At 35.9% G+C, this 16,583-nt stretch overlaps 1 protein-coding gene and 1 long non-coding RNA gene across 5 annotated transcripts; both read left to right on the forward strand.

Annotated features, from left to right (window-relative positions):
* The first annotated feature begins 6,344 nt into the window (after positions 1-6,344).
* Positions 6,345-9,089, forward strand: LOC125197081 (receptor-like protein EIX1). Of its 3 annotated transcripts, XM_089056033.1 has the most exons (3): positions 6,345-8,191; positions 8,279-8,763; positions 8,869-9,089. In XM_089056033.1, the coding sequence occupies exons 1-2, from the start codon at positions 6,424-6,426 to the stop codon at positions 8,695-8,697; spliced, it is 2,187 nt and encodes a 728-aa protein (XP_088912159.1). In that variant the 5' UTR covers positions 6,345-6,423; the 3' UTR covers positions 8,698-8,763; positions 8,869-9,089. The 3 variants fall into 3 exon arrangements, with proteins under 3 accessions (XP_088912159.1, XP_088912158.1, XP_047951738.2); XM_089056032.1 differs by having other exon boundaries at positions 6,345-8,763; XM_048095781.2 differs by having other exon boundaries at positions 6,345-8,721.
* Positions 9,090-13,713: 4,624 nt separating this feature from the next.
* LOC125197548 (uncharacterized) lies at positions 13,714-15,641 on the forward strand. Of its 2 annotated transcripts, XR_016137784.1 has the most exons (4): positions 13,714-14,266; positions 14,360-14,472; positions 15,127-15,228; positions 15,308-15,641. It is a non-coding gene; the product is annotated as an uncharacterized LOC125197548 (long non-coding RNA). The 2 variants fall into 2 exon arrangements; XR_007172095.2 differs by having other exon boundaries at positions 13,724-14,266; positions 14,360-15,228.
* Positions 15,642-16,583: the final 942 nt, after the last annotated feature.

The raw sequence follows: 16,583 nt of genomic DNA on the forward strand, positions 1-16,583 counted from the left end.
TATTAAGATACCCAATTCCCATTTAGTATGATACTAGATGCAGAATTCAATGTGGAAGACTTAATATTTGAAGATTGGAACACATTTGAAAATCGTCCCAAGGTATGTGTTCGGACCTACAAGTTAAGGAGGTTGAATATATATATTCTTAATAGTTCTTTTGAAAAATTGCAAATGTAGGTGCAAGAATAAAGGAGCTACCTATATAAGCATGAAGTTAGCCGCTTCAAGAAACTGGGACTTGGTTTCGACGTGTTTATGAAGGATAAGGACATAGGCTAGTAAAATATAGTGTCAAGATAGAACATATTCGTATGTAAGCTTTTGTGTACATTATCTTCGTGTATTCAATGTGAGTTCCCAGGGTTCAATCCTTAGAGATACCCGGGGTATTCGAATATTTGGAATGTGTAATGTACTAATATGGAATTCAATCGTTACGATATTTCATTTATGCAAAAGTTTGAATGTTTGAGATGACTTGTTTTAGCTAATCAAGGATTGCACTAAAATAGGGGAGGATTGTTGGATATTTTAGTGTAATTGGATTAACTTGATTGATCGGTTAATATTATGATGATACATCATTTAAGTATGGAGGTGCGGAGTGCACGCTTATTTGAATTCATTGTGATGTTAGGGGCGAAGCCCCTGAACAGATGAACGGGGGTCCGGGGGCAGCACCCCCGGGTAGCGGGGTCCAAGGGGCGGCAGCCCCTGGCGGGGTCCAAGGGGCAGAGCCCCTGGCTGGGGTCCAGGCCAGCTTGGAAATTTTTTATTTCCGACAAAGTTACTGTATCGGAAATTCATCCGAAAATATAATTTTCGAAAGTCGAAGGACTAAATTGCAATTCTGGAAACCTTTGAAATTCGGTTATTTTCGGTTGATTCCCAACAGATGCACTGTTTCGTCAACAGCTGCATCGGTTCATCCTTTTCAAAATCCGATCAAATCTTCTGGTTCAGATCTCTCGAACATACATAAGAACGTTCTGTAATCTCTGAATTTTATCCGATCAAACTTTTTGGTTGAATCCCGAAATTGATTTGATCTGAAAGTGTTAAACACGACTTTTAGATATCCGGTTTTTGTTTCTCTGTTTTATATCTCCCTAACAACAATGAGGAGTAGAGAGAGGCCGGGCTCGTGTGTGGAAGCCCGATTTTTTTTTTAATTATGTACTTTTTTTTTATTTATGTAACTTTTTTTATTTAAATGAAATGAATGCATTTTCCCGTATATGTCTCTAAATTTAATTCCGTAATTTATAGTAAATTTAATTGCGTAAATGTAGTTGTTTTTAAATTATTTTTATTGCGGCTAGCCTATTTGAGTAAAATGATGATGTGACAGGTGGATTTTTAGTGCTGCTGACGTGGCACAGAGAGAGAGAGTGGCTAGCCTGTGGCTGGCTTGCCATAGGCCAGCCACTCTCTCTCTCTCTCTGCCACGTCAGCAGCACTAAAAATCCACCCGTCACATCAGATTAGGACAGCCATAGGCTAGCCACTCTCTCTCTCTGCCACGTCAGCAGCTCTAAAAATCCACCTACCACATCAGATTAGGACAGCCATAGGCCAGCCGCAATAAAAATAATTCAAAAAATACTATATTTACGAAATCAAAATTACGTAATTAAATATACGACACATATGCGAGAAAATTCATTAATGGTGTGGCCGGACAAGAATCCCTGCCTGATTGCCGCCGTGCACTTTTGAATTGGGGTGTGGCCGGGTCTGCCAGCCGCATCGTGCCTGAAGCGGAAATACATATATCGACGCTCCAAAGCATCAACGATACGCATAAATAACTCCCTGTGCATTCTAAAACGCCGCCTGAACATGGTTGCGGGAAACCGCGGGTTCTTGCAAAGTAGTCGTCATATAGCCACTGATGTGCAGCGGCGTGATCCCGATCAATCACTGCTCGGCGGTGGACAACTGGTGGAGGGCGAGTTATTGCCGGCTGTTCCACTCTTCGCATGTACCGCTCCATCTCGCGGTTCATGTAGACCTCCATCTGCCGTTCGTACTCCTCAGCATCCCAACCACTACCACTACTGCTACCACCCGCGTCACTCATCGCTCGATGATGCTCTTGTACAGAAATTTAAAGAGAGAGAAAACTCGTTAAAACAAGTGGTGCAAATAAAAATGAAATTAAAATCGCGTTTATATAGGTTTTCAAAAAAATTTAAAAAAAAAAAACGAAAAAGGGCGCTGGCCGATCGGCACGCTACAATGGCGGCCAGCGCATCAGCCAGCGCCAGCTGACCGGCCAGCCCAGGGAGATTTTCTCACCGATTTGGCGTTGGTCGATCGCAATGGTTCGGCTAGCCGATTGGCTAGCGACGCAAATCGGCTAGTCGATCGGCTAGCCGCCATTATGGATGCTCTTAATTGAAGTTTTCCATAAGCAAATGCAAGAATATAATAATAATTTACATAGCTGAAGATTTGAATCTATTTCGCAAGACCTCACACTAGATAATGAATATGAGCTGGGAAAAGAGACAGAATATTCTAATTTTTTATGCTGCAATAGCATATTCAATTTTTGTCCATAGCAATAATTAAATAAATTAACATCTACCAAAACCTAGTGCATTAAACTTATACCAAAACATGGACTAACCTTGATTACAAAAATCAAAGCGCAATTGTGAAAAAGTGTGAGATTCTTCTAAATTCGGATTTTGCTTATTCTGCTTTTGAATTTGAAAATTTAAGAATTTTATCTATGAGGCAAAACCATCCAAAAAGAAAAAAATAATAATTGCTTCCAAAATTATATATTAATAAAATAAAGGTGAAAGGCCTTTAGTAATAGTAGTGGTAAGAAACGGAGGATGATAAATATAACTGGGCTTCAAATGGGCGTAATATTGGGCCTTATAATTTAAAATGGGCTATGAACAAAAAAACTTGGCAAAAACCATAATGCAGTACTGGCAGCCTGTGACAGACACACATCACCTGGCTGGGAAGGATCTGCTGATAAAAATACACATTTTTTTATTATTATTTCAAGATTTATTGTTATTTTCAGTTTTGGATTACTATTTTTTGGATATAATTCACACCCCATGTATCACATTCCGAACGCATTGGGTCAGGGTGACTCAAAAATCTAAATTATACTCCCTCCGTTCCGTTCCATAGTAGTAGAGTCATTTTGCTATTTTGGTACGTTCCATAGTAGTAGAGTCATTTTCTTTTTTGGTAAAAGTCAACACATTTCTTCACACCTACTTTACTCTCTCTTACTTTATTCTCTCTACATCTCTCTACCTTTTACATTTCCTACTTTATCTTCATTTATTTAACTCACCTAACCAACTTTTTCTTAATCTCCGTGTCGAAAAGAAATGTCTCCACTACTATGGAACGGATGGAGTAATTGGTTGCACTTTAAAGAGGAGTACTGTCTAGCTAATTGAACAGCGCTTTTTCGTCATTTACCAATTGATTGTTACAATTAATTAATTAGTCCAAACTAAGAGTATACAATTTTTAGAAATTTCAATGTATTAGTGTATATAATAAAAATATAGTCAAACATCGTTATGCTATTTTCATATTTGTTTATGGAACATAGCATGGCCACATATATATTTTATCCTGTTTCTATTTTGCAAGTATTGAAAAGTTAATTTATCTCTTCATTTAGTGCTGAAGTAATTTACAGGAACCATGTACGTTATTATGGGATGGGATCCGCTTACCGTGCAAAATGCCACCGCAAGGGATGTGCTGTGGTGATCCAAGTCATTCATTTGTAAAATGAAAAAAAAAATACTCCCTCCGTCCCCGAATAAGAGTTACTAATTTCAATTTTGGTCCGTCCCCAATTAAGAGTTGAACTTCACTTTTACTATAAATGGTAAGTAGGTCTCACATTCTACTAACTCATTTCACTCACATTTTATTGTAAAACCAATATAAAAAAGTGGGTCTCACATTCCACTAACTTTTTCAACAAACTTTTCTTTACATTTTTTAAAATCTGTGCCCGATCAAAGTGCTATTCCTAATGGAGGACGGAGGGAGTAATATAATTAAATAAAATTAATCAATAGTGTAGATCACCACAACATTCCTGTGGCATTTTGCACAGCTGGGGATCCCAGCCAACGTTATTATATAGTGTGTGGGTTGAATCAGTCAAACACATCAATCACTTTTAATTGTAATTATTGAAGAACTTTTTTCATCAATTATTAGTGACTTTTGTTATTATTGCAGAATTTCTGTCCCAATTTCTAATTATTTGTGACTTGGAGGAGAAATTTCTAATTAATTGAATTATGCTTCGTCATAATTTAATACTCCTCCGTCCCACAAAAGATATCACACTTTCCTTTTTAGCTTGTCCCACAAAAGATGTCATATTTTCCTTTTTAGAAAAAGTTCTCTCTCACATAAATATAAAAATTATATTTACTCTCTCCATTTAACACACCAAACAAAACCTCCTAAAATTTCATGCCATCTCACAAGTGTGACATCTTTTGTGGGATTGAGAGAGTATATAGATTGTTATAATTAATTAATAAAAAATTAGAGTATACAATGTTTTCATAAAAAATTAGTGTCAAATACTCCCTCCGTCCCAGAAAGATTGTCTCATTTCCTTTTTCACACTCGTTTCGTAAAAATAATAATAAATAATTAAAGTAGAAAGAAAGTAAAGTAAAAGAGAGAATAATGTAGAGAATAGTCTTACCTACATTATTCTTTCTTTTATTTTACTCTCTTTCAACTTTACCTATTTATTATTATTTTTGCAAAACGAGTGCAGAAAATGAACTGGGACAATCTTTCTGGGTCGGAGGGAGTAATAAAGATTATAGTCAAGTCATACAATCTTCATGCAGTTAAATTCATCATTATTGCTGAGAAATATCTTTGTATATAATCTTCATGTATTATCCTTCCATTTATTATGAAGTATATTTTTAGTGATAATAATTTAGTCAACTTTCGCTTTCCTATTTTGCCCTTTTCATAGATTTTAAACGCAATTCTTACGTTTATATATTGGAAAATAGAATACAATTATTTAAAAGTATTATGCGTATAATCATCAAAAATACGTTTATATATTGGAAAATAGAATACAATTGTTTAAAAGTATTATGCGTATAATCATCAAAAATTATCTTTCAAATTATTATGTAGATTTTTAATGGTTATAGTTTAGCCATCATTCGCATTACTATTATACTCCCTCCGTCCCGTTTTAGTAGTCTCAGTTACTTTTGAGCACTCGTTTTGTGAAAATGATAATAAATACTCCCTCCGTTTCTTCATAGTTGAGTCATTTTACTATTTCGGGAAGTTTCTTCATACTTGAGTCGTTTCCTTATATGGTAACTTTTTCCTCTCTCTTACTTTACTTCCTTACTTTATTCTCTCTACTTTATTCACTTTATACTTTATTCTCTCTACCTTTTCCTCTCTCTTATTTTTTTATCTATTTATTTACCACACCAAACATTCATTTCTAAAACTCCGTGCCGAAAAGTTCCGCCTCAACTATGAAGAAACGGAAGGAGTAGTTAAATTGGAGAAATGGTAAAGTAAGGGAGAGAATAATGTACATAATAAATAGTTAAAGTGGAGAAATGGTAAAGTAAGATATAGAATGGTAAAGTAAGATATAGAATATTATTCCCTATCTTACTTTACCATTTCTCCACTTTAACTATTTATTATCAATTTTACAAAACGAGTGCTGATCAAATGTAACTGGACTGCTAAAGTGATCAAATGTAACTGTACTGCTAAAGCGGGATGGAGGGAATACTTCTTTTTTTTTCGTTGATTTTGAATGTACTTCTTACCTTAAATTCTGTTTAATTATATGTTTGAAAAGTCTTTCGGCATTTAAAACCACGTATTATTTTCTATGTTAATATAACTTAATCACTATTCATTTTCTAATTTTGTCTTTCAAGTTGACTTCTAAGTCGTCTAATTGGAATTCATTTTAGGTATTTTGCCTATTTAAACCGTTACTCCTCCCATAGTCAGTCACTTCCAAACATAAATAAATACAGTATGATTTCTGATAATAGAATAGCTATCAAATTTCTTCTTGTTGTTCTTTCATGTGTGTTTGTTTCAGGAAATGCAAAATTGAGATGCATGGAGAGGGAGAGAGAAGCTCTTTTAAGCTTCAAGAATGGCCTCATCGATGAAGATGGTATTCTTTCATCATGGCAAAGTGACGAATGCTGCGAATGGCACGGTGTTGAGTGCAGCAACACCACTGGCCATGTCATCACCCTCAAATGTGATCATTGTGGATTGCAAGGCGAGGTTCGTTCTTCATTGCTTGAGTTGCATCATTTAACTCGTCTTGATCTCAGTTCGAATAATTTTGGAGGCATTCCAATCCCAAAATTCATTGGTTCCATGAAACAATTAGAATACTTGTCTCTTGGGAGTTGTAACTTACATGGGAGTATTCCTCCTCAGTTAGGGAACCTTACCAACCTACGCTCACTTGACCTTCAAGAGAATGATTTTGGAGGCACTCCAATCCCAGAATTCATTGGTTTCATGAATCAATTACAAAACTTGTCTCTTTGCTTTTCTAACTTTTCCGGGACTATTCCTCCTCAGTTAGGTAATCTTACCAATCTACTCTCGCTTGACCTTCGTGAGAATGATTTTGGAGGTATTCCAATACCAGAATTCATTGGTTCCATGAAACAGTTACAAACCTTGTGTCTTTCCAATTCTAATTTTTCTGGGATTATACCTACTTGTTTAGGGAACCTTACTAATCTACGCTCACTTGATCTCTCACAAAACACTTTGAGTTCCATAGCTCCTTTTACACTTGGTTCTCTATTTGAATCACTAGAATTACTGGACTTGTCTAATAATCAAGTCAGTGGATTGGTGCCACGTGTGAGAGGATTTCCTTCATTGACATATCTGAATCTTGGGGGAAATAACTTTACAGGTTCTATTCCTCTGAATATTGGCCAACTATCCATGCTTCAATATCTAGATCTTTCTAATAATGATTTGGATGGTTTAGTTCCTCTAAGCATTGGCCAACTATCCAACCTTCAACGTCTCTATCTTTCTCATAATTCTTTGGAAGGTATAGTGTCTAAATTCCACTTTTCCAAGCTTCACAAGTTAGAGGTACTAGATATATCCTTCAATTCATTGATCTTGGATATTGCCCCCAATTGGAGGCCTCCTTTCCAGCTGAGTTATATATCTTTAGGCGGGTGCAATGTGGGCTCATATTTTCCAAAATGGCTCCAAACTCAGAGGAATTTGACATACCTTAATCTCAATGATGCCAATATAACATATGAAGCCCCAAGGTGGTTGTGGAGTACATTTCCTCTGTTAAAAGGCTTATTTCTATCCCGCAATCATTTAAGTGGTACAATTCCGAATCTTTCAAACACTTCCATTTGGTATACGGATCTTAGTTACAATCAATTCTCAGGTCCTATACCATTATTTCCCCATGATCTCTTTGCAATAAACTTGAGTGGAAATAAGTTATCTGCTTCAATTTCATCTCTCTGCAACACTCCCCATTCTGATCTTGAATTCTTTGACCTCTCAAATAATCAGTTGGCTGGAGAGGTTCCCAATTGCTGGGAGAAAATGCCCACCATGATGTACCTCAATCTAGCAAACAACAGTTTTTCGGGCGAAATTCCCGACTCATTTGGCTCTTTACCTAACCTCCGTGCACTACAAATGCATGGTAATAATTTATCTGGTGAATTGCCTGATAGTTTGAGACTTTTCCAAGAAATGAGTTTACTTGATTTTGGAGGGAACAAGTTAACCGGAGAGATCCCCACTTGGATTGGGCAGATGTATAGAATGGAATTTCTAAACCTTCGTGGAAATAAATTGCATGGCAGTATTCCTCCTCAGATATGCAATCTTACTTATATTCAAGTTATTGATTTGTCGATAAACAACTTATCTTCGATAATACCAGATTGCTTCAATAATCTCACTTTCTTGGCCAGTACGAAAGTCACCAATGTTCACTTCCTGATGGCTAGAACAGGTTTTGGTGAGTATCCACAATGGGAGTTTGAGTATGCATCATTTCAGTGGAAAGGTACGGAATCAGAATATAGAAAAAATCTCAGGCTTCTCAAACTCATTGATTTTTCAAGAAATAGACTGACGGGTAACATTCCCAGATCATTTTCCAATATGAGCGGATTAAATTCCTTGAATCTATCAAGAAATAGTTTGACAGGGGATATAATTTCAGATATTGGTAAAATGGAGATGCTAGACTCTCTTGATCTATCTCACAACCAACTCTCTGGCGAGATACCTACAAGTCTGGCACAAATACACACTCTTGGTGTGCTTGATTTGTCGAACAACAATTTGTCCGGGAAAATTCCAACTGGCACTCAATTGCAGAGCTTCAATCCATCGGCTTATGCAGAGAATGATGGACTATGTGGCGACCCTCTTCCAAAGTGCTCCGGAGATAGCAAGCCATCCACCACAATTCCGGTGGAATACATGAATGAGAATGACGTCAGCATGTTTTCATTCATGGAAGAAGTTGGTATATCAATGCCTTTTGGTTTTATCTTTGGATTTTCGGGAGTCATTGGTTCATTCATATTGAAGAAATCATGGAGAATTGCATTCTTCAAGTTGTATGATGTCGCTTGAGACGAAGTTGAGCACTTATTCCTGGTAATATCAACTATATTTTCATGCCCTTAAATACCTACTTAGGTAATTCTTGCAAATAACATAACATTTACTCAAATTTTTAATGTTCTTAGAATATTACATTCAAGATTTAATTTTATGGATTTATAACATCCCCAAGTTTTTCAGGAGTGAAGCTACGCGGTTTAACGTTCAATCAAGGTCGAACTCATGGTAATGGCTGGTGACATTTCCAAGTTGATGTAATTTGGATTTTCTTTTTCACCTTTTTTTTGTGAAGTGTGTCAATGTACTTTTACTTTGTTTTAGTTTCTTGCTTTCATTTGTAAACTCTATGTTTGGTGTGTATTTGTTTCTTCTAGAAATGAATGTTTATGTTTTTATACTCACTTTTTTTGCACTGGAGGAAATGCCATGTATGTGCACTATATTATCTGTAATAATCATACTTTTTATTCTAGGTCTAATATAGAGTTTTTGATATTTTCTACAAATAAAAATACAATAATATATGCATGCCAATTCTTAGGCCACAACTCCAAATTCGATTCCCCATGGTGAGCTCAAAGAGGCGAAGAATGAAGACACTCTTTGCATTGAGAATTCATTTGATGCATAGAATATATCAAAAGCGAGGGTTAATCTATAGTTTTTTAAAAATTCAAGTATTATATATAAAAATCATAAAATTTAGTTAAATTTTCATCAGTCGCATAAGATTTGAAACTAAAATATAAAACACATCGTTTCAATTTTCTCAAGTGTCACATGTATAAAACGATACAACATTTGCCCCTCGAGATCTCAATCTGAGTTTTCTAAAAGCAAATGCAAGAACATAGTAATTTAAAGAGTTGAAAATTTAAATCTTTTTCTCAAGACCTCACTCTATTGAAATGAATTTGAGCTGGAAAATGAGAAAATATTTAAATTTCTTATGCAGCAATATGAGCAATAAATAATAAATTAACTTCTACCAAAACATGGTGCATTTAAACTTCCCCAATAATCATATAAAGGAAGTAGACTAAGCCAAAATAAGAAATCAATAATCAAATGTGAGGGTCATAGAATTAAAATCACAAGAAAGGACTAACATTGATTACAAAAACCAAAGCGCAAATGTGAAAAGTGTGAGATTCTTCTGCATTTGGAGTTGCTTATTATGCTTTTGAATTTGAAAATCTCTGTGGCAAAATTATCTAAATTGTGAATCTAGGCCAAGCGAAAAAAAAATGTTTAGTTTTGAAAAATAACATGTTTCTCAAATTGATAATTATAAAACAAAGCCTTCAATGATAGAAAGAAACTGTTTAAACTGAACTGGGCTTAATATGGGCCTCTAAAGTAGAAATGGGCTTTCAAGATAAAATTGAACTGGGCTTAATATATTTTGTAGTGTGAATAGAATGTGTTCTATATTGTTCTGTCATTGTTAACCAAGCGGCCACAAATTTAGTGACAATAAAAATGGTTTAAAAAATATTCTAAGTTTTCAAGATTATTACCTAATATAATGAATTAGCCACGAAATCCAGTACTTAAAGATCCATATTGTGAACCACGTGGGTATAAAGATTAGAAAAAAATGTTTATATGATTTTCAAATTTCCTACTACTTATTCTAAAATTGAATTATATTTCAAAATATATATATTCGACAATTATTTAAACAAAGTTCAAACTTTTTAATTGGGAATTTGGGGGTATTAGAATATTCTTCATATCACAGATTAAAAAAACTTTAAGATATCTCTCGCCAACGTATTAGTAGATTCTTCAATTCATTGGTGGAAAAATCATGTACTACTACAATTTTCATTAACACAAAAAAGAAAGAGTGAAGAAAATACATAACACATGATTCTATTTGATACTCCCTCTGTTCTATAGTAGTGGAGGCATTTCTTTTCAGCACGAAGAAAAAGGTGTGTTAGGTGAAAAAGTTAAAGTAGGAAATGAAAAAGGTAGAGAGATGTAGAGAGAATAAAGTAAGAGAGAGTAAAGTGGGTGGGAAGAAATGTGTTGACTTTTACCAAAAAATGAAATGACTCAACTATTATGGAACGTACCAAAATGACAAAATGACTCTACTACTATGGAACGGAGTACTAGTTTATTACTCCTATTTTAATTTCTTCTTCAATTAACACAAACTTTTTTTTGATAGTTATAATTTTTATTTGATTTTGGACTCAATTCTTACGACCGACAAGCTCATCTTGACTTTTTGTAGTATTTGTCTATTGAATACTCCATCCGTTTCGCCATAGTTGAGGCGGAACTTTTGGGTACGGAGTTTTAGAAATGAATATTGGGTATGTTAAATAAATAGATAAAAAAGTAAGAAAGAGAAAAAGGTAGAGAGAATAAAGTATAAAGTGAATAAAGTAGAGAGAATAAAGTAAGAGAGAGTAAAGTAAGAAAGAGAAAAAAGTTACCAAATATGGAAATGACTCAACTATGAAGAAACTTTCCGAAATGGTAAAATGACTCAACTATGGCGAAACGGAGAGAGTATATGATTCGGCCACACATGTTTTTTTGTCGTATTTTGTAATTATTGAATAATAATTTCAATCTTCATTTAGTACTTTTTGTAATTATTGCAATTTCAATCGTCATTTAGTAATTTGAATGAGACCAAGACTTAACGTGATAGACTGTGCTTGTACCTTAATATTTTTATAAGTAAATAGTATTTGAAATGCTATAAAAAGTTTTCCAATTCCACGCGTTTTGTCATTTCTTAGTGTGAAAGTGAGAATTTGTAATGTGAATTAACAGATATGCATGTGTTGTATACAAAAAACATGACTTTAATTAATTTGGTGATCACTTTTTCCAATTGGGTTCTTGACTCCAATTGCATAAAGAGAGAAAAAAAAAGGACTATGAAAGTGATTTATGCAATTACGATTGGTTAGACACATCACGTATTCACGTGGTAATATATTTGGACTATTGAATTTTTATTAGTACAAACTTCATGCATGCGTGTACGTCCAATTCGCCATTAATTAAATTGATGAGAAATATCTTTGTATAATTACATATACAATGGGGTTGCGTTATATTGCTAACTCACCTTTAAATTGCTAACTACAACTAAATGATAGATTTTAGATCTTTAAATCAATGGTCATGATTATTCAATTTCGAATATAATACAGTGGATCAAAAATATAAATTAGGATATTTATGTCAATTAACAACAAAGTAGTTATAACTAACTTTTAAAAAATATCTCAAAACTTTAAATGCATATAATTATCCCAATTTAAAATATTTTTTCACTCAACATATATCAAATTAAAGATATTTTATAAGGATTCCAACAAGATCCTACATACATATGATTCAATGTCAAAATTTGAAGAAAAAATCTAGAATTTTCGTATTTTTTTCGAAGCAGTCTAATATCAATATATCTACCAATACATGTCATAAAGTATAAAATGTCAATTCAGAATTGTGGTGACATACTAAATGCATCATATTGATATTTTTCATGCACTATATTGACTGTTTGACCAAAACTCTAAATTTGTTAATTCTTCTTATCTTTTTAAATTTAAATTATAATAAAAAAAAATTACACATGACAATTTGTAGACCACTTAGATCTTTGAAAATCCAATGGTCTTAACTTAGTTGTAGTTAGCAATTAATGGATGAGTTAGCAATTGATCACACCCCTACTGTCACAACCACAACTTCCTATATAGGAGTGACCGCCTCTATACTCACTTTAAATAATATTTCAGAATCAAAGGGATAGTGTAAACATGATTTATAAGATGAATCTAGGATAATAGTCTCATAGACGAAGGTGAAATAGGTCAACAAAACATCAGAGTGCTTCATGGGATCATGAATTCTTATTACGAAAAAAGAAACCTTACTACAGCGGAATTGTCCAAGACAGGGTAGCATGTATGAGGACACACTACTCTGGGCTACCTAAAGACTTATTTAAAATTTTACTCCCAACACCGTCGTCTGCCCGTCCACGTTCAACCTGCACATTAGAAAAGAAACATGCAGGGCTGAGTATTTGATATACTCAGTGGGCACATTGCCAAAATCTAATTTTCATAAAGAGTTTTGTCAGCCCGTTGAGTGAACACGGGGTTTTAACTTGAAAGGCCCGTGTCACTAAAATCCTTTTCATTCCATAAAGTTGATTGCGCAATCACATAACATAGATACCATATCTGTAACATACGTGAACCGGGAATGTGGCCACATTCCACGACGGTCACTGGACCGGCCAACTTAAAAGCTAGCACACGATCCCCCATAGGTGTACACTAGTCCGAGTATGCTTTTCTTCCCTACTGGGACCCGAATTCGATTTCATTATTGGCATAGCCAAGCAGATAGGTAATCTATAAAACATAAAGTGGCATGACAAAACTTAAGTAGCAACATTTTCTCATCATCATAAAAAGGCAAGTTCATATTTTTAAAGAAATGCCCACCTCAAAAGCTTAAAGCTCCTTCCGTAATTTCCTTAACTTGGCCTTAGACGACGTTCGTAGACGCCCCTTTAGTAAAAGACATAATCTTTAATCAGACTTTGATAAATTAATTAAGCTTAAACGTGGATGCATCCTAAGTGTGTGATCATTTTATCCTTCCTCTAAATTCTCTAGAAAAGTTCTAGATTTCCTTGAGTATTAATTAAATCAGTAGATTTAATTAAGCTAGAAGAATTATTCACTTAATTAGAGGGTGTTACCTCCCATGCTATTTATTTAAGCACACTAAACTAAGCTCGAGGTCTATTCACCGTTAGCGCATCGTATTTTTCTTAAATTTCAATCATTAAAGCACTTATACTATATTCTGGAAAAAATTAGACTTATTCTCGTGGAATTAATTTACGGACTATAAATTATTAAATCCGTAACATAGAAAAGCCCATGATTTAAATATATTCCTTCTTAAATCTATTTAATGGCCCAAACAAAACAATTCACACTACTAAGCCATCTCAAAAAATAATATGAGGCCCAAAATCTTAAACTATAATCCATCAACACTTCTCTCTCTCTCTACTTCACTCTCTCGGTCGAAACCCTAAGCGGAAGAGGTGTGGCGGCGCCTCCCCGTCGCCCGCCGCTAGGAGCTCCGGTCGGCGCCTCCCTCGCGTCGCCGGAGGTCCCGATAGCCTCCCCGTCCACGAGCCCTCGGTCTCAAACCATTCTTAGAACAAAAATTCCCTAATCACAAACCCTAAATCGGTGGTGAAACCCGGCGGCTCGTGCCGGCAGCTCCGCCATCTCATCTCGACTGGCAAGCGCTCCCCGCCGCCTTCGCCAGGAACCGCCGCCGTGGTGGCGTCATCTTCCTTGCCTCTTCCCCCAGCTACTTCCGCCGCCTGCATCCAAGGCGCGGCGGAGCTCGATGCGCCGTCGTTTCGTGCTGCTGCTCGGCGCCGTCGGAGGAGGAGAGGAAATGCCGCCGCCCCTTCTCTGCACTGCTCTGCCGCCGCTACTGTGCATGCACAGGCGGCGGCTTTGCTCCGCTCCACGCCTCGCGCCGCCGGCCGACGGATGAGGTGATGAATTTAACTTCTCATCCTCGTTTTGTTTTTCTTAAAATTTTAGGTTCCAGATTTACAAGTTTTTTTTGAAAAAATTCCACCATGTAGGTTTGTACAGGCTGTGGCCTTAGTGAAGGTTTTGAGGTGTGGGTGTTATTGTCGACTCCAGGCTGCCGTAGAGCCCTCGCCGAAGGTCCGGCAGATTCGTGCTAACGAGATAAGTTCCCTCATTCCTCCTAGTTATTAGCGCAGTAGGATTCTGCCTTGGTTTTATTTACTGAGTTTGGCGATTTGTGAGGAAATGCCTTGCTATTTGGAAAAACTAGATGGTGGATTATGTTGTTAAGCTTGTTGTTTCTATGATTGAAGTTTCACTAGTCCGGAACTACTCTATGTATTCTGCTAGGAGAGTTGATCTCATGATTATGGGGCTTTCTACTTGTGTGAAGCTGAACTTAATGTGGTTATACTTGTGCTCCTAAGTTCTTATACTATGTGGTGATTGATCTAAACATGATGCAAGATGAGGTGTTGGGGTGTTGAGGTGTTTACCTCTTGATGTAGTGAAAGAAAGGAGGCTGCCCTTGCTGCTGCTTGAGATCAGCTCCTCAGGCACCAAGCTTTCTACTCTCTCTAAACTTTGCTGATTATTTTGAGGAGTGTGGGAGGGAGTTCGAATGTGGTGTGGGGAGGATTTTTATAGGCTGATTGTGTACTTGTAAGCCTTAATGAGGCTGTTGTATCACTTGTTGTTATGCTGCAGAATATCTCACCTTTAGTGATCTCTTTGTCTCTCCTTCATGGCTGCAAAACTTGTATTTTTTTATGGGTACCTAGTACTAGTTATTAAATGGGGTTGTTTGATTTGCAGAGAGGCAGGGGATGTTGTGCTAAGGCTGCATTATGAAGGGTGTGCAGGCTGGAATCCCCCCCCCCCCCCTTTTTGGCAAGTTCTTGGTCTTCAAGGATAAAGAAGGGTTTGTTTCATATCCCTCCCTAAGTGTTCTATTAATCATCCTTGTCCCATGTACATTAAAGCTTGTTTACATAATGTAGGTGAGAGGAAAACTTAGCTTCCACCCAACTGCACCTCGAGTAGCTCGGATTCACCGAATGGCCGACGGGCTGCCCGAAACGGGCCCTAACTTGGGCCTGGAGAAACAAGGCCGAGAAGTGCTCTACATTTTTATATACATTTTTCTTTCCATGTCTCTTTCTTTTTCTTTGGGGACTTGATCCATGTAACTTATCTTATTAATTGTTGTTCACTAACCAAAAGTCTTGTTCTATATTTTGAAGTGTTTGTTGGTTAGTTGGTCTTTTATTGTATAAGGAATGTTATTCGAAAATTCATGATATTCTACAATGTAAATTTCAAATTCTTAGTTCACTTGAATACTTAGCTTTTACTTGCAACTAAAAGTTTTTAAAAAAATTTCACAACAAAAGCTCGAGTTTCATTAACTCTTCATGAACGGGGAACTTCACATCCTTAGTTCGATATTAAAAAGGCGTGGAAAAAGAAAAGTAAGGGTGCGGGTATTACACCTACATACACTACCGTATATTTTTAATGATTATTAATTTAGTCCCTTTTCATTGATTTTGAACGCAATTCTTACGTTACGTTTTGTTTTTATCCATGCATATAATTATCACTATTTATTGTTTAGTCATCCTTCGCTTTACGATACACCTTTTTTTTTAATTGACTTCGAACCCAAATCTACGCTGTCTAATGATGCATTATTTCCAAAAATTAAAGTATCAATTTTATGTTTTCCTATTTAAACTGATGGAGTTGATACAATGGAGTATCCCACAAATAATTTCATTTCCATGCATCAGTAAAGAGATCATGATTTCTAAAAAAAAGAATAGCACTCAAATTTGTTGTTATTGTTCGTGTTTGTTTCAGGAGACTATACAAAAGTGGGATGCATAGAGAGTGAGAGAGAAGCTCTTCTAAGCTTCAAGAATGGCCTCATCGATAAGCATGGTATTCTCTTGTCGTGGCAAAGTGACGAATGCTGCAAATGGCATGGTGTTGAGTGCAGCAACACCACTGGCCATGTCATCACCATCAAATGTGATGGTTGTCAATTGCAAGGTGAGATTCGTTCTTCATTGCTCGAGTTGCATCATTTAAATCATTTGGACCTCAGTCGGAATTATTTTGGAGGCATTCCTATCCCGGAATTCATTGGTTCCATGAAACAATTACAACACTTGTCTCTTAAGTTTTCTAACTTTTCTGGGATTGTTCCTACTCAGTTAGGGAACCTTACCCAACTACGCTCACTTGATCTCTCACACAACTCTTTGAATTCCA

The sequence above is a fragment of the Salvia hispanica genome, chromosome 4, assembly GCF_029641045.1.
Source record: "Salvia hispanica isolate PSC_SH4W2 chromosome 4, Shi_PSC_v1, whole genome shotgun sequence".
In the NCBI taxonomy this organism is placed as follows: Eukaryota; Viridiplantae; Streptophyta; class Magnoliopsida; order Lamiales; family Lamiaceae; genus Salvia; species Salvia hispanica.